At 38.5% G+C, this 18507-nt stretch overlaps 1 protein-coding gene across 3 annotated transcripts; it reads left to right on the plus strand.

Annotated features, from left to right (window-relative positions):
* Positions 1–209: 209 nt before the first annotated feature.
* On the plus strand, positions 210–12860 carry raf1a (Raf-1 proto-oncogene, serine/threonine kinase a). 3 transcript variants are annotated; one of them, XM_040007877.1, is made up of 18 exons: positions 210–314; positions 424–525; positions 3358–3584; positions 3759–3871; positions 3983–4085; positions 4179–4336; positions 4741–4830; positions 6563–6707; positions 7458–7482; positions 8854–8969; positions 9120–9237; positions 9371–9455; positions 9613–9789; positions 9872–9918; positions 10036–10154; positions 10472–10603; positions 11388–11522; positions 11627–12860. In XM_040007877.1, exons 3-18 carry the CDS (start codon positions 3384–3386, stop codon positions 11759–11761), a joined length of 1899 nt encoding a protein of 632 aa, XP_039863811.1. In that variant the 5' UTR covers positions 210–314; positions 424–525; positions 3358–3383; the 3' UTR covers positions 11762–12860. The 3 variants fall into 3 exon arrangements, with proteins under 3 accessions (XP_039863811.1, XP_039863810.1, XP_039863813.1); XM_040007876.1 differs by lacking the exons at positions 210–314; positions 424–525 and adding an exon at positions 1211–1739; XM_040007879.1 differs by lacking the exons at positions 210–314; positions 424–525 and adding an exon at positions 1211–1739 and having other exon boundaries at positions 3986–4085.
* Positions 12861–18507: the final 5647 nt, after the last annotated feature.

Raw genomic sequence — 18507 nt, forward strand, 5'->3', positions numbered from 1 at the left:
TTAATTTTGCAGCTCAAAATGTTTACTGGCGATCTGGCAAAATATAACCACCTGTAAAGCATATTTCTGCACATATTAAGAGAATTTTAATATATCTCACTGACTGATAAACTGTGCTCCTATTGTATGTGGAGTGGGGTACCTTAAAATGATCCACAATGACAAAGCCCTGCCCTCATCTTCACAGAAACAGTATTCGGTGTTTCTGTTACTTGTTTGGTTGAATATCTGTCATTTTCAGAAAAGAAGACCTAGTTGGAAAGTTACATATGAGAACTGAAAGTAGAGTTTCCTGTTGAACTGGATTATGGATGGTAGGTTTTTGATTTTGTTGTTTGACTAAAATAATCTGCTAGTGCTATATGAAAACAACAGGAGGATGCTTAATCAACCACTGACTGGAACGTGGTATTTTATTTTCAGATGGTGTCAACTACAGCTTGCTCAAAAGACCTTATGAACCATCTGTGATTAGGACACCTCAGGGGACCCAGACCTGGAAGCAACAGAGATGGTGAACACATGGTGAGTGTGATAATGTATTACTTTGGGTAGGATGAAGTGGCGGTGTTCGATGATTAAAAAAAAAAAACAGCTGGGATGTTTGAAAAGCATATAAAAATCTAATAGAAATAAAACAATGACGCATTTCTGTGCTGCACATTATAAGTGAGATTTGTTTTTTGTATTGATTACATTTTTTAATAGCTGCAGCCTGCATGGCATACCACAAGACTTCATTGTCCTTTTTGCCACATAAGTATAAGAATTTTAGCATTAAGAGGTGAAAAGGCTATAAAATTATGTCCAGGTCTACAAAATTGCACTGCCCTAAAGTCTCCAGATGATGGTGCCCTTGGAGAGGATTACTCCTTCACACCAAACCGGTAGTGGGCCTTTTCGCTTGCTTTTCAAAAGATACTTTTGCGACTACTTTAAAATAATAATAATAATAATTTCAATGCATGTTAAATTTTCATGCGCAGTACCATTTGAGGAAAAGAAAAAACATGTTTTTGCAAGTATGAGCTCTCAGCACGATAGTATGAGGGTGGCGTAAGCTGCACAATATGGCTACAAAGTATCTTATATGTAATGATACTGCGAACCCAGTAAATTCAGATGTAATCATACTCACTCTTTTATGAGCACAAAAAACCACAATACCAGTAAAGTGGGAGGGCTTAGTTTGTGCTATAGTTGCGCAGTGTGAATGATGCTTGCAACTCTTGATATGACTGCAAGGTCCTGTTTCAATCAGTGGCGTCAGCCGGACGCACGACACCAACTTAAACTGCTTCACCTTCTTCTCCCGAACAACGTAAACATTGAGCTGCAAAGCGAAGCACTGCGGACCTACTTTTTGTGGGGGGAGGTTTTAATTTGAAAGTGCTTCGCTGGATTTGAAGAATATCCCTCGTCGTGTCACTTTGAGGGTCCGACGGACAGACGGATTTTTTCGCTTTTACCACGAATTGGAGATTAAAAAAAAAAGAAGAGGAAGAAAAAAAGTTTTCTTCTCTTATTTTGGGTGGTTCGAAAAGGAGACCCGCCTATGACCTTACCCTCTTACATTAATGCAACATTTACCGGATACAGGGTTATTTGATACAGTGTCTGGATCTTTACCGACTTGGAATTATTCCTCTTTTCTTTGAATGCGTTGCAAATATGATGATGTCACCGAGGCCACTTTTTCCTGAAGTTATGGCGGAGCACAACTTTTTTAACTTCTCTTGGTGAGCATATACAGGCTACTGGCCCCTAGCATTGCTACTCTTTGACTCATGTTTGAAGTGCTAACTCTTTAGTTAAAACCGCTTCACCACGACTCGCATTACCAAAGAAATGAATCGTTTGAGCAAGAGAAAATTGAATGGAGGGCGAACGGAGCCGTGCAGTGAAGTTTGACGATATAGTCCGCGTTTGACGGCCTTCAGGCAATTCCATAGTTATAACTGGATCAACCAGGCCTTATAAAACACGTAACTTCTAATAGTTGCTGTAGCAGAACAAAGCACTCACGCACTTCGGTTATAGCCGTACCTTCTTGTCTTTTTCAGCAGCACGTTTTTATTTATTTGGACAAAGTTCAAAACTCAAAAGTAAAGTGATCCCCTCAACCTAACACCTACAAATAATGCTAACCTGCTGAGATTGCTCTCACCTACATTTGCGACTTTGGAGACTTGTCACAGGATCTTATGTGGATGCACCACTGATGTGGGCTTGTGTTGCTTAGACTGACTTGCTATGAAGAACAGATCAAAGCTGATGGGAGTAAAATCTTACTTATTCTAGATTTGGCAAACATGCTTTCTCTTAAGGCTCTTTCCTGGATGGGTGACAGCACTTGTTTTGGACACAGTTCCAGCAGCATGGTGGGGAAGGTGGCCCAGCCACAGTTCTGCAAGTTCCTGCTTTTCTGTACTTCTGGAAAAAAAAACAAAAAACTTGTGTACCTGCTATGACAGCTAACCAGTGCTAACAGGGCTTTGTTTAAGTGACACTACAGAAAATTAGGGTATACCTACTAAATGTGATGACCTGTGTAAAGCGCTATAGTTTATATTGAAAACAGCACAAGGGGAGTGGGGGGGGCAGTAACCTATTTGTTTGTGGTGGGTACATACACCTTGAGTTGTAAGGAGTCCCAGTTGACATGAAAACTACCCTTTTTTATTTGTTTCAATTCATCCTGTGTTGAAATAATTGTGAACCTTGTCTGTGAGTAACTGTGACTGACCCCTGTTAGAGATTTTGTTGGTTTTAATATAGTATAGTTAGTCTACATTTCTTTTACAAGACTAAATGGCAAGACTACTAAATGATACATTTAAACCAAAATGTGGTTTTCTGTAACTCAAATAACCACTAATTTGATGCTAACCGAAAGATTCCTTTTACGTTTCCTGTCACACTTTAAGGCATCCTGCTTAGATACCCTTCATATCAGCATTGAGCCCAATCTTGCTATAATCTAAGAAGTCTGCACTCTTTGAGGTTATATTTAGTGATTGCAGCAAAAAAGTTGTCATTGCATTAACCAGTTATGTCTTTGTTGTGGTACCTTTGCATTCTGTGTCACCATTTCATTCAGTTGTAGATGGCATGCATACAAATCAACTGTGCTTGTCTCTATTAAAAAAAAAAAAAAAAAAAACTAAACAAAAAAAACCTTCTTAAACTGCATGGCTGAATGTTTGATTTTCAGTACAAGCAGGTTAATACTCAGTCCTGTCAGAACGATAAATGGTCAGGTGCAGCTGATGTCTTTCATGTTCTTTAATTTGCAGGCTTTTCCACTGTCTTCTTAATCTTTTATTTATTCATCTTGTTTATTTTTTTACATTTCAGACTATTGTAAGCACTTGGCTTTACTAATGGCGCACCCTCAGGGAGTGTGGAAGAGCCTGAGCAACGGTTTTGGAATGAAGGACTCTCCGTTTGAGGGCCCCTGCCTTTCTCCGACCATAGTCCAGGGCTATCCCTGCCAGCGTCGCTCCTCAGATGACAGCAAGATGCCCGACTCAAAGGCTAGCAGCACTATCCGTGTCTACCTCCCGAACCAGCAACGCACTGTGGTGAGTTGATTTCTATTAACGGTGACGTACTGGTGCGTCAGAAAATTTCACCATCATAACTGCAAATAGCAACAGTTCAAAAGTATTGTACTGGTATAAAACTACTCATGGCAATATGGAACATCACAAAAAAATAACTGATTTCTCTTTTGGGGGTATTTTTTGTCATCTCAGGTAAACGTGCGACCAGGTATGACTCTTTACCACTGCCTGATTAAAGCACTGAGGGTGCGGGGCCTGCAGCCTCAGTGCTGCGCTGTCTTCAGGCTGAATTCAGGACAGGGGAGGTGAGCTCAGGACTGCTGTCGATTTTCAAAGCACGGGTAATGAGAATCAGAGCTAAGTGTAGCTGCTTTTTTAGATATCTCATTCCCTTTTTTTTTTTTTCCCTCCCTCAGTAGAAAATCACGGATGGATTGGAATACCGATTCCACTTCACTAATTGGGGAAGAGCTGCAGGTGGAGGTTTTAGATCACGTCCCCTTGACGACGCATAATTTTGTGAGTACCCAAAAGCACTCAAAAGTATCCTCAGCTCTCAAGAGAGTGTCACTGTTAAAGAAACAAATGAATATTTATCCCTGTCTGTTTCAGGTTCGCAAAACATATCTGAAACTAGCGTTCTGCGATATTTGCCAGAAGTTCCTTCTGAATGGTTTCCGTTGCCAAACATGTGGCTACAAATTCCATGAGCATTGTAGCACCAAAGTGCCCACAATGTGTGTGGACTGGATCAATATCAGGCAACTCTTGTAAGTATATGAAAGCGTTTAAACAACTTGTCCGTATTTTTGTACGTTACATCATAAGTAATAGCTTTTGGAATTGTAACTGAAATATATATATATATATATATATATATATATATATATATATATATAACATGCAGACAGGATAATAAACAAAAAAAGGTTTTATTGATGCTACAGTTTTTACATGTAGGCCTAAGCTCATATACACAGTTTTGCATGTTTGTGCTCAGTTACTTGCATTTTGCATGCAGGCTGTGGGTAATCTTTTCGAGATCTTTATCAATGACACTGAATAGATGAGCTATTTCCCCTTACAACCACTGTCCTGTGTAGCCGTCAGCTTTTACTTGATTAAACACTGGTGTGTTTGCGCGAACTTGTTGGTAACACTTTGTTTCTGTCAGATTGTGTCAAACGCCCGGCGAGTGCAATGCCCCGTCTGTGCCACCGCCTTCGTCCCGGCGTATGAGAGAGTCTTTAACGCGGCTTCCAAGGTGAGTCTCGGTATAATTTGCACTCTTAGCGTTATTTTCAAATAAAACTCAAATTGTTAATGTATCTACCCTTTTCTGAAAAAGCCTAAAACAACTTCATTTTTAAAAGGCTTCTCTGAAATGTTTTAATATATTTTACACCCTTAAAAACAATGACATGACAATGACAGAACGAAACATTAAAAAACAAAACCGCAGTCGAAACCCTGTGTTGATTTTGGCTGATACCTGCATGTTACCACCTGCAGATCACTTGGATAATTTCAGTCTATTAGCAGCATGTGTATCATGTCACTAGCATGCATTTGTATCAAAGTGCGTGCGTGCGTGTGTGTGAGAGAGATAAACAAAATGGGGTTTCAATTATGTAAACAGCTTCATGGAACTAGCAGAAGAAAGCAGAAACCACAGGGAGCCTTTAAGTTCATAAGGTGTAAAGGCTCTGATCATGAATACATATGTGCTGTTTGAAGGGGTTTTTTTTTGTTTTGTTTTTTTGTTTGCTTTTGTCCAGCGTTTGTTTTGGGGTTTTTTTCCCTATCAGGCATTGTTTGATGTTGTAGGGAGAGCTAATAGTGCAGGCTGCTACTTGCAACTAGATGAGAAATATAGAAAGAAAGTACTTCAATAATTATTAAGATGTTAATATTGCATGCATGCGTGTTTGGGAGAGTGGTGCTGTTGGATGGCTATACTGTAAAATCACAGTTGGTGTGATGTTCTTATTTCTACCAGAACCGTAATCTTAATTACATTAAATCTTGTTTTTGAATGACGTCCTTGGCTTTATGGGGGCTTAACCAGTCCAAGGGCTGAAGGAGCCCGGTGTGAAAAGAATCTGTTGTTTCAGTAGCTCTTAAAATGGCTAAAAAGTGCTCTGAGCTGCCAAATTAGCACTTACAAAGTATCAAGTTGTTCCATGTAGAGCACTCCCCAGTGCTCTTTTGAAACATAGTGGGATATTGCCAAAAAGGGGATTGTGCTCAAAGAGTGCTCTCCATGTTTGTGGGTGTGATATAATATGATCTCTGTTTATATACGTCATTGAGCTGGGGTCCTGCTGTCCCAATTTTAACCAGCAGCTACAATACATTACAACTGGTTCGGTAACAGTGGGGTGTACCAAGAGGCTTGAATAAATTAAAAAAAGGAAGCTTTCATTCATGCAAAATTGTGATCATAAATTTGTGGATATTTGAACTTGGGTTCAAATGATTTGTTTTGCCCGTAAGTGAACATCTTAAGTCAGTTATGTTTTTTAGATGTTAGCGAGCTTTGTTCTCTTCAGCTGGGCCAACGCTGATCTTGGCAAATATCAAGGACAAAATACCTCTGAATTTCAAGTTTGCCAAAAATGGCATGAGAAGATGGCTACAATGCAATTGGCTAACAACTACTTCCCTGTAATGTTTTTTTTTCTTTCTTTCTTTTTAATTTCCCTTTGTTTTGTTGTTCTGGTTACAGTATGGTATATTGTATATGACTTTGTTTGTTGGGCATCTGTTGTTGGCAAAAAATGTGAGTTGGGAAAGGGAATGGAAGAAAAATGACAGAAATGAAACCAGAAAGGCTCTAGACTAACTATAACCACACCCAAGCTTGGCCCAAATTTTAAAGAAGTTACAGAATTCAGTTTGTGTTTCTTTTAAATGTCAGTGGTTTGTGCCATCTGAAGCACTGACATTTAAAACCACCTGATTCTTAATATTTAAAATCTTGTTCTCCCTCACAGCTCAGCCTACCGTTATTCCACCCCTCATGCCTTCAACTACGCACCACCCACTGGTGGCGGTCTCTCCCAGAGGCAGCGCTCCACTTCTACACCAAATGTCCACATGGTTAGCACTACTCTGCCTGTAGACAGCAGCGTGATCGAGGTAACTACACACCAAATGGGCCCCTTGGGTGCTCCTGTAGGTTCAGGCAGTCACTCCTAAAATATCTTGTGCTTGCAAGTGTTCTTGGCCTCCATTCCAATGATCTTTGAGTTGCTTTTCTTTTTCCTACTTATCTACCTGAGTGTTAACTAAGCCACTCAGAAGGGCTTGGTCTGTTTTTCAGCCCGATAGCATCCTGTTTTAACAAATTTTATTATCTGTGACAATTGACTTCCCTCTGGTTCGTTCTAGCTTCTGCTTTATTGCAGCTGCTGTTCTTGCATAATCGGCTCAATCATTTTGAATGCTTTGTAGATCTTTTCCCCAGTTTCTGTCCAGGTAAAACCTGGAAATCCATTTTGTCTTTGTTCTTTCCTCACTTTCCTTTGCTCTGTCCCTTTGCCTCCTGTCTCTTCACTGGCCTGTTGTATTGTACCCTTCTGGGGAGTAGCTAGACTGCCTGAATACCTCCCCCAGCTCCTGGTGCCATAGATTCTGGCTGAAGAGGAAAGTAGGTATTGTGCACTTCTCCCAGTCTTTTGTTGAGGCCTCACCTGAGAGTCCAGAAAAGGTTAGAAAGCAGAGTGTCTGTGTGCAGTCTCAATGGCATGCCTTGCAAGCAGGCTATCTGCATTCACATCTCTTAGATGTACTGTCAAACCATGAGTGACAGCACAGCACAAGGCCTGGTGTTTGCACAAGCTAACAAAACTTTGCTTGTGGTTTTTTTTTTTTTCTTTGTCTCTTCAGGATGCAATGCGTGATCATGACTCGGGTAAGTCTGCATTTCATTAGCTTCATGTCATGTACTTTTGTGTCTTCTTCCTCACTTCAGTTTCCTATTTTGTTGTGCAAAACAAAAAGTTCACAAATTATTTTGACTAACTGAATATCTCGCGATCTCCTGCTCCCTCTAGTGTTTTGTTGATATGCTCACTGAGCATTAACTACCATCATGCATGAAAAGAGTAGGGATGGGAATTGATAAGATTTTCACAATTACGATTCCATTTTTGATTCTGTTTAACAATTCGATTCTTTATATCGATTCTCCTATCGATTCTTATTTTTTTAAAAAGGAGAACACACAGGTCGATTAACTTAGAACTTTGTTTTATATCTTCTCTTTGAACAAGATAGAAATTTAGGAGTAGCATGGCCTTACAAACCCAACAGTGAGATATTAAGAGATCCACAGTCTTTGATGGGGTGTCACGGGTCCACAGGGGAAAAAAAAATGTAAATGTAAAATATTAATAAAATAAATAATCTTCTGTAGCAATAACAAAGTATAACATAAATGATTCAGTAGCAATTACACAAGAATATCCAGTAATGTCCCTTCCTACAATTAAACACATTCACTTACCGAAAATCGGGGCATCTGCTGTGGCAAATGGGTGCAAGGCTTTGACCACAAACTTAGTCACTGCTCGGTGACACTCGTCTATCCTGGCCTGAAAGGAGACGCTACCGGTAGACTGCAGCGACAACTGCCAGCATCTGAGCCAGCCAGACTCTGTCACTCTCATCGTGGTCATCTAAATGCAGCGCACAGTAATGGCAGGTTTTGTAATAAGGCAGATCGCGCTAACATAATATGCAATGTTAGTTGATTATTTACCTGCCATGTTAACGGGAGAGGACGTGCAAACATTACCGCCGCTGCTGCTGGGTTGAGTCCGGAGCGGAATTAAAAACACGAGATTCATTTAAAGTTATCGCGTGTTTTGTGAGCAAATGCTTTTGCATATTCGTAGTGTTTCCTCCCTTTAATGAAATATCTACTTTGCAAGTATTGCAAGTTGCCCTGTTGTCATCCGTTCTCGTGAAGTATAACCAAACTTTTGAGCGTTTGTGCCGCTTAGGTGCCGTGTTTCCTGCCAGGTAAATGACGCTACGCAACGTGGTGACGTCATTCGAGGCGACTGGAATCGATAGGGGAATTGTTTGCAAAAATGGCAAACGATTCCAATTAATTGAAACAGTGGGAACCGGTTCTCAACAAGAACTGGTTTTCGATTCCCATCCCTATAAAAGAGTGAACTTGATGAGATGCCTATATAACACATAACCTGGATCCATATCATTCACTAAGTCTTCTATGCTTAATTCCTATATACTCTTTTGCTTTGTATTCCTGAAGCGGGGAGTTCACCCAACCAGAGTCCTACAGGCTGGACCCAATCCCAATCCAAAACCCCTGCACCTGCCCAGCGAGAGAGGGCCCCATCCCTCAACACTCAGGACAAAATTAAAATAGTAAGCTTTGTTTTTTTTGTCTTGTATATTTAATGATATCAGACAGTTTGGTGCACTCTTGATTTCCCCTTCAGAATGAAACCTTATGATAAAGGTGTATTTCTGCTTTGTATGACATCAGTTGCATCTTTTTGATTCCTGTTTACTCAGAGGCCTCGGGATAAGCGTGACTCCAGTTACTACTGGGAGATTGAGGCCAGCGAGGTTTATCTGCACTCCCGCATTGGTTCCGGCTCCTTCGGAACTGTATTCAAAGGAAAATGGCATGGTAGGAATGAGCTGCAGATGCTACGCACCATCAAGTGTATCACTTCCTAGAGTTTCCTGACAGAAAAAATAAACAATAAGCAGAATTGCTGGTCATACGAGTTTTGTGGATTTCATTATTATTTTTGCTGTAGGTGATGTAGCAGTAAAGATTTTAAAGGTGACAGACCCTACACCAGAGCAGTTCCAGGCATTCAGAAATGAAGTGGCAGTCCTCAGGTGAGAGTGGATAAAAATGTTTTTCTTACCAGCATTAAGATTTTCAGGTGTTTTTAATATTTTATATTTTTGACTTCTTATTGAGTCATCTACATTTCAAATGTTTTTCTGATCTTTGATATGGTGATTTCCTCTTCCTTTCTGCATCTGGTCACAGGAAAACACGACATGTCAACATCCTGTTGTTCATGGGTTATATGACTAAGGACAACCTGGCCATTGTGACACAGTGGTGTGAGGGTAGCAGCCTCTACAAGCACATACATGTCCTGGAGACAAATTTCAAGATGATCCAGCTCATAGATATTGCCAGGCAGACTGCTCAGGGCATGGAGTAAGTTGTACAGAATCTCACTTCTTTCTTAAAATCAAATCAACAATAACTGGGATATAATTATTTTTTTCTTCATTTTCAGCTATCTTCATGCAAAGAACATCATTCACCGAGACATGAAGTCAAACAGTATCCTTTCTATTGGTTTTTCAGTGTCTGTTAATGGAAAAAAACAAAAACAAAAACGTATCCACCTGATGTACAAAATGTGTTTTTCCTCAGTGTAATTCCTTGACTGTAGTGCAGACATTTTCTTGCATGAAGGGCTAACAGTAAAAATTGGCGACTTTGGTCTTGCTACGGTGAAAGCAAGGTGGAGTGGCTCACATCAGGTCGAGCAGCCTTCTGGATCCATTCTTTGGATGGTTAGTAACACCATATGGTGCTGATCCAAAGTTACATTTTTTAATTATCATCTAATGATGCAATTATCATCTTCTTTTTAAAAAAATTATCATAGATTATATAAAGCATTGGAACAAGCTGGGACTGTCAGTCATTGAGGAATAAGATTATTTTAACTATGTTAAAGTTTGAAAGTTCATCCCTAAGAACTTAATTCCGCTGTAGCAACAAGTGGGCTATGTTAAGGGACTTGATGAGTTGTGATTAGATAGTAGCATTAAACCAGCTATTCATCTATTTAAAAAACCTGACTTGGTTTCTTTTTCTATGTTTACAGGCTCCTGAGGTTATCCGGATGGAGGATAATAATCCTTACAGCTTCCAGTCTGATGTCTATTCCTATGGAATTGTTCTCTTTGAGCTCATGACGGGAGAGCTCCCATACTCCCAGATAGGAAATAGAGATCAGGTAAAGATGTTTAAATGTATTACACTAATGGTTTAAGAGTATATCACTGCATCTTTGATGACATTAAAGAACTTAAGTCTCTTTTGTCATGCAAATAAAAGTCTCTTGGCTAGAACATTGATTTTGTTAGACATAGTGTTAACTTAAGGGTTCCAGTGCTGTATGCCTGCAATCAGACACATGTCTAAGCTGTAGCTCTCTGCAAACCTAGGCTAGAAGGTGGTGGAAAGACACTGTGTCACTGTCTGAAGGGGGTTGTGGAGCTGGCCCAAGGCCCACTGTGGAACAGAGGCGAGCGCCATGGAGCCACTGGCCTAATTTTAGACCCCGTAACACAACCCTGTATGTGTGTGAGAAAAGGGGAGCATGGGTGTGCATATGTGCATGTTTAGGTGTTTTTGTCCTCTCGTAGACCATGAGTCCTGCCCTGGGTCATATGTGGCGTCTTACTGAATTTACTTCACTGTGTTTGTATTCAGATTCAATTAAAACCTTTGCACAGTGCACCCGTAAATCGTATGATCCACTATTCTTTTCTGTTCTCCTTGATACTGTAGCATGACTTTGAACAGTGCTGATCTGGCAGGCACATAGAGTACGTGTCATCCTTTATCTCTGCAGCATCGTGCACTCATGCCGTATCTTTATCTGCAAGATGGACTGATCAAGCACTGATCAGTTGTCCACTACAGATGTACTGGCTTTAATCAAATTTTCAGTTCTAAAATACTTTAAAATGTGATTGCTGTTCTACTCGGTCTGCTATTTCTGACTTCCCTGTTAGATTATCTTCATGGTGGGAAGAGGCTATCTATCTCCAGACCTCAGCAAGCTCTATAAGAACTGCCCCAAAGCCATGAAAAGGTTGGTGGCTGACTGCACCAAGAAGTCCAAGGATGAGAGGCCACTCTTTCCACAGGTGAGCTACTCTCATGGCAGTTGTAGATCATCAAGCTCAATTGTTAGCGTTTTGTTTAACCCTGTTTAAATCTTTTTTTCTTTTTTTCTTTTTTTTAAATTTAGATCTTGTCCTCCATTGAGCTTCTCCAGCATGCCCTCCCTAAGATAAACCGCAGTGCCTCAGAACCGTCCCTGCACAGAGCCACTCACACTGAGGATATTAATGCCTGTACTCTGACCAGAGTGCCTGTTTTTTAGAGGCTCAGACAGCACTACCCTTCCTCCTCGGCTTCCGCTCACCCACCTCCTCTGCCTCATCGACTTATATGAATTAGCTCAAACATTCAGTATTCCCAAATTCTCCGTAAAGATGCTAATGTAGCTCGACAGACACATATCCAGTCATACAAGACATACATACATACATACATGCTAATCAGTAAATTGTGTAAGAAAAAGAGGAGAGAGGGAAGTGCATCTGCAACTATGGAAGGGATTGATTAGTGTTGGATTGCATTTGGATGTACACATGAAGAGGATGGCATAAGATACGTCAAGGTGATGTCTTGGTTATCACCATATATATTTTAAATGTATGCCAGGGCTTCATGCTGGCATTGGATTTGGTATAACTTGTAAATAAATGCACGCACACCTACCTAAGACAACCATGAATGGACATTGAAGAAAGCTCAAGACAGATGTTTCTCTCAGTTTGGGCTCTGTGATGTGAAGCCTGTTCTCCTACCAGAATGTTCTGTTCTCTGATGAAAAGGACTTTTTAAGCTTACCTGCCTTAAGAGGAAATGAAGCCTGGATTAAGATCCTGCACAACTTCACCTCCTCCTGTTATCACAAAGCAGTTGGATGTAGTCCATTTAGTTGCACAGTAGTAGTTGATTTATATTTTTATTTTTTTTGCGTTGTCTTAAATGATAATGGAGTAGACGTGGGGGGATTTTTGTCTTTGTTTTTGTGTTGTTGACTTCTTTTAATTGTCTTTATTTTTTGGGGTCCTTTCGGATGAATTATAGTCTGTCAGACAGCTGGCATATGTGATGTTGGATACATGCACATTCTTCAAAGCAAAAGCAATGGATATGTTTCAGCAGTCTGCACAAAGGTGTCATACCTCTGAGTAAACCGATACCCACACGTCTTTATCGCTTCTTACATTGTTAGGTTATGATGAGCTGGACATTAGGCAGTTGTCTTAAATATTTAAAATTCTTTGGAAACTAATTTGTATTTGGTTACCATGTCACTTTCAGGCAGTTAAATGTTTTATTGTGAACTTGGTGAGAAAGTTGTTTATTTGATATTTTAATAAAAATTAAGTTAAATTCCTTTGCCAAAATGGACTATATGGATCGTCTTTGTAACTCATATGGACATGTAGGTAGTTCTGTGAGATTTTGGACCGTAACATATTTTATTAATTGTTTTTTGCCTCCACAGTGGGTTTTTCAATCACTCATATGTGATAGAAGTATAGACTTTCAGCTTTAATACAGAAATTTGTATTAGCTGTTGAAGAATTAGTCATTTTTACATACAATCCTCTACTTAAGTGAATGGACAGTTGACTGTTTCACCTGTTACTTCAATATTCCTTGACAAGTTAAGCTGATAGATTATTTCAACTTGTATTTATATACTGTTCATTAGAGCACAAAATATGCCAGTGAAAGAGGCCATCATTAAACTGAAAAACCAAAATAAATCACAAAACATTTGTAGGAATCTGGTACAGTCTTTACAAGAAGAAATGCACAGGCCAGTTCAGCAACTTCAAAAAGGCTGAAAAACCACAGACAACAAAGTGATTGCAGAATTTTATATTTTATAAAGAAAGACCACAATATCTAACCAAGTGAAAAATACTCTTGAGGCAGATGTGTCATTGTCAAAGTCAATTAAGAGATGGCTTCATGAATGTAAATAGAAACTGTTGAAAACAGTTTAAACTAGTTGCTCTGAAGAACTGGAAAGAGAGTTTAAACTTTGCCAGAAAACCTCTAAGAGCCTCCACAGCTCTGGAAAAAAAAATCTTTGGCTAGATGAAACTACCAGATTCATTTGTACCAGAATTTTAGGAAAAGAAGTGTGGACGAGAAAAATATCTACCACATTATCTGTCAAACATGGTGGAAGCAGTCTTCAAGGATGGGCATATAAGGCTGCCAATGAAACTGGTTCATCAGTGTTTATTGATGATGTGTACAGGGTTACACACCCTGCTCAGATTCAGCCAAATGCTGCAATGCAAAGCTAATTGGGGGGAACTTTGCACTGAAAATGGATAAAGACCAAAGCAAACTGTAAAAGCAACTCGAGTGTTTCAAGCCTGAGAAATGTTATGTTCTTCAAGGGGCCAGAGCATGGTTTTCAGTTACTGAAGACAAAACAAAAGGCAGAGACACAAACAAGCAGCAACAGAAACCAGCTGGAGTGATGCTTATGGGTTCTAGACTTCAGGCATTCATTGAGTGAATTTTCATGAAGGTTTTAAAAATTGTATGTATATTTGAAATTATATTAGTTTGTCCAGTTACTTTTAAGTCTCTGAAAATGGGAGATGGGGAGGAAATGTACAAAAAATTGAAGCCATCCTTCAGCAGTAAATTTGATTTTTGCTAAATCTTTTGAATTCAAGCTGAAAGTCTGTGCTTCAATCACTTCCCAATAGTTTGATTTAAAATTCACTATGGGAGTGTACAGAGACAAAGTTACAAAAAAAAAAAGACTCGACCAAAACTGCATATTGATTAAAAATACTTTTAATTCCAGCAATGAAAGCAGGTGATGTAGACATTATTATTATTGCCTTAGTTCTTGTTCACTAGCACAGCAAAATCCCACACATGTGTAAGAGTTTGTGGCATGTTTGCTGTAGCAGTGGCAACGTGCTGCAACCTCACAGGGGATACAGTCCAGACACGCCACCGAGGGATTCCACCATTGGCTGATGACACTGTGCACTGTATAGCCACTGGCAGACTCAGTGGAACAACAATCATTCAGCAAGGGAGGGACATGTGGTAGAAAGAGAGAGACAGTTATTTTGTTTTAGTGTAAACATCCAATGTGCAGTTCCTGCTGGGCAGGACCACTTAATTGGTTTAGTCCCAAGAGCAAATTTATAGTAAATATAGGGGGAAAATGACCATGCTCTAAATGTGGAAAGTTTTGTTTGTATGTGGCCCTTTGCATTGAAGACAGCAGGAAACAAGAAGGAAGCTCTTAGAGTTCTTCTTTTGTTTTCCTTTAAATGATGCCCAGCACAGGGGGGAAATACAGAATGACGTGATCAAAGGTAGAGCAACACAACAAGTGCAAACTCTTAGGTCAACCACTAGTCATCTATTTTTACAACTGCTATATGTGTTTATCTGTTCTATTTCTGCAACCTGACAAGCCACACAAGCTGGTTAAAATGAAGTCAACAGATCCTAACTGCCCTACTTTCTTGGATTACAATAGCACCATCTACTGGTTTTTCCTAGGTGTTGATAGTTGTCAGTAGAGGAAGATGTAATGTCATCAGAAGGTATGTACTTTATCACAAAACATCCCTACTGGACAAATATAAATTGCGATATCACGATACACATTAATATTTTTCTGATGTAGCAGAGTGAGATGAGTCTGCAGTAGTTTCCTTTAAAACTACTACTTTAGACGGTTTAGGTATGTGGGTCCAAGGACCGAAATGTATCTTCTTCTCTTTTTTTTCTTGGTCACAAATTTTTTTTTTAGGTTAAATTTATTTATTTATTTATTTATTTTGGTAGAAATGTCCTCACTCATAGACATCTGAATTAACCAGATAATCTTTTTGGTGAGGGCTCACATGCTAAAAAGGTTTAAAAGAATGTTATTCATTGCCAGTGCACAAAAGAGTATTAAGAAAAAAAAAATTGTTTATTTGTGAATAAAATTGGAATTTTGTGCTAAAATTCAAAATCCTATTTTAAGAAAAAAGTTGAAATGTGGAGATTAAATTTGTTGTTTCAAGTCAAACATCTACCACAGATTATACATTCTATAAAATGCCTTGTGTGCATGAGTTGGTGAAATTGTACTTCACAATCAGCATTGGTAACAGGGAAATATGGGTTTAAACAGACAGAAACTAGAAATACTTTGAGGTAAAATACAGTTAGAATACAAGCATTTGAACTTGTAACGTAATGTAGTGTAATGAACTGCCACTGTAGGTATAAAGAGAGCAACATAATAGCTGGTCTACAAATGTTTTTCCAAAACCTTTTAAGAAAGAATATGAAACCTATTGAATCATCCAAAGCAGAACACCAGAAGCCATCACTGCCCTTTAGACAGAGCTAATGTAAGAAAAAACAAAACAAAGCCTATTAATAATGCTTTGTGATGAAAAATGTCCATTAAAAAAATTCACGAGGAATCAATCATATGTGGATAAGCCATGGATCACAAAGGGAATAGAGAGTGCATGTATAAAGGACGATGCACTATAATAGGATGTTTTTAAAAGTAGAACTAAGTAAAATACATTAAAATAAATAAATATTTAGTGACCCAGTGAAAGGGAATAATTTGTGAAAAAGCAAACTATCCTAATTACACTGTAAAAATAATATAGATAAAACTAAAGATCTTAATAGTTAACCTGTTCTTTTTTGGTAATTATTGGCTATAACTTAGCTAATGAGATTGTGGAGTAGAGGAGATAAGATGTGAACTTATGCGAACTTAGGAAACATTAATTTAAAGAAAAGCAATAGTAAGGACAAATATGAAAAGGGGAGTATATCTATTCGAGGGGTAAACATGTGGAATAACTGTGACAAGCAAGTAAGACTGTGTAGTTCAGTATCTACATTTTAAAAAAATGTTTAAAAGTCAGATGGTAACTAATATCATTGTTTATGAAACATTTTATTTTTAAATTTTACACCATCTGATAATTATTCTGAAATTATTGTTTTCTTTGATCTTTGTTTTGGGAGATCTAGTTCAATAAAAAATGTTGCCATCTGAAATATGCTTTAAGTAAAAGGGGAAGCTGTAATAACCTTAAACTCCAGTCTACACCTTACAGCCTCCCACAAAGACAGGTGGGGCACAACAAGATGTATTCTTCTCCACCATTAGACTAATGCAGTTTCACAAACGACCTGAAAACATGTCGTACCAATCTTTGATTTATCTGACGTTGTCTGCCAGACAGCTACTTGCCTTTCTCTTTCAAGGGTTTTATCTTCTATAAATAATAAGTAATAATAAATAGAAAGCAATTCATTTCCTTTTTTAGCTGCATAGTTGATCGCTGTATTCTTGTGATGCCAGTGAATGTATTCTGTGAAAAATTGAAGGTACACTATGCAGCTCAAGTGGCTGGTTATGCAATCTTACAAACTAAGATACTATATATAGTCTTTTTGTACCTCAACTCCACCAGCAGATGGCAACAATAAAGCTCAATATTTCTGTTCCTTTAGTCTTCAGTTGATATACAGAAACATAACCAGTCACGTTTGAAACAAGCGCATTCTAGATCCAGCTCTTCACATAAGATGAAATATAACTTTTCATGGTCTTATATTATTGTAAACTGAATAAATTTAGATTTTTATTTGCTAATAATATATTTGGTTTCATTACACATTTAATATATTTTTATTAGGTTTAGAATTTTAAGTAGGACACAAGTAGGATGTCACGTTCGGCATTTGTGGTGGTAATGTGTTAGTAGTTTTTAATTAATTAATCTGAAAACAGTCAGCTTGATTGACAGGTCTGATTTAATTAAATTTATCCCCTTTATTCACATTTTTGCAAAAAAACAAAAAACATCTATATAACATGTTAGAATTGGGTGCAATTAATGACTTTCAGAGATGCTGCTGTTTATTACAGGTCACTTTTACATGTTCCTTCATTAGTGGTGATCCACTGTGATCTTCACCAGATGGTCAGTGCAGCGTGCCCCTACAGGCCACAAAGTGTTCATGTTGAGCAGCAGCTTGGCAGACAGCTGGCAGGAGTCTGGACAGAAGCTGGAGCTTCAAGAACCCACATTCATTCCTCTTGAGTTCTTCAGAAGCTTCAACCGGCCAGGTCAGTCTGCTTGTAGTGAGGAGAAAGGACCATCTGTAAGTCTCACAAATGCTGCCCGTGGAACATATTTTATCTGTGGGAGACAGCTAATATTTGTTCAAACAGATAAAATTAATCTGCTGTGTGAATATTGATATCTTCTAAAGTAAACAACAGACTTGATAGTCATCTAACTCCAGTAGAATTCATAGCAAAGCTATGCATCTATTATAATGCAGGATGGCTTCTGCAGCCATGTCAATTATTCATGGATCATCTGTCGGCAGAAAAAATTATTAGTGCTGACTGCTGTTCTGTACAGCCACTCATATCAGGAAGAGAATGAACACACCACAGCACAAATTAAGTGAAAAGAATGAAATATTATGTTCACGAAGACTTGATATAAACCTATTTAAGTATAGTTAAATGTTAAAAAATTTATAGAATGCATATTCCAAAAAGTGTTGTTGTCCTACTGGAGAATTTTTCTTTCTGCTCACCTGATCTGAATCTGAGGTTGACACCGAATGTGTTTTTGTGACATCAAAAGTGATTAGCCAGGCATGGTCTAACAACCATGGTCTGCAACATGTAAGACTCCAGGGTTAATCTTTTCAATCAGACAGCAGATGCTCTGTTATTTCAATCTTTCAATAAGAAAACAGGACTAGAATGAGAATACAATCTAGTCCTTACTACTACTCATTACTTAATGCATAAGAAAGCTTAATAAGATACAAATAGTGGAATACTAATACAACTGAGCTGTAAATACAAGCGATGCATTTTTGTCCAAATTTTCTCACATACACCTCAAAGGTATGAACAGAGTTACAAATAAAAATTCTCCTGCAACCACTTTCTATGCAGAGTATTTTGTAATTATTGTAATAGTCATTTTATATCACCAGAAGACACAA

Source organism: Simochromis diagramma, unplaced genomic scaffold (assembly GCF_900408965.1).
Source record: "Simochromis diagramma unplaced genomic scaffold, fSimDia1.1 OVJJ01000545.1, whole genome shotgun sequence".
In the NCBI taxonomy this organism is placed as follows: Eukaryota; Metazoa; Chordata; class Actinopteri; order Cichliformes; family Cichlidae; genus Simochromis; species Simochromis diagramma.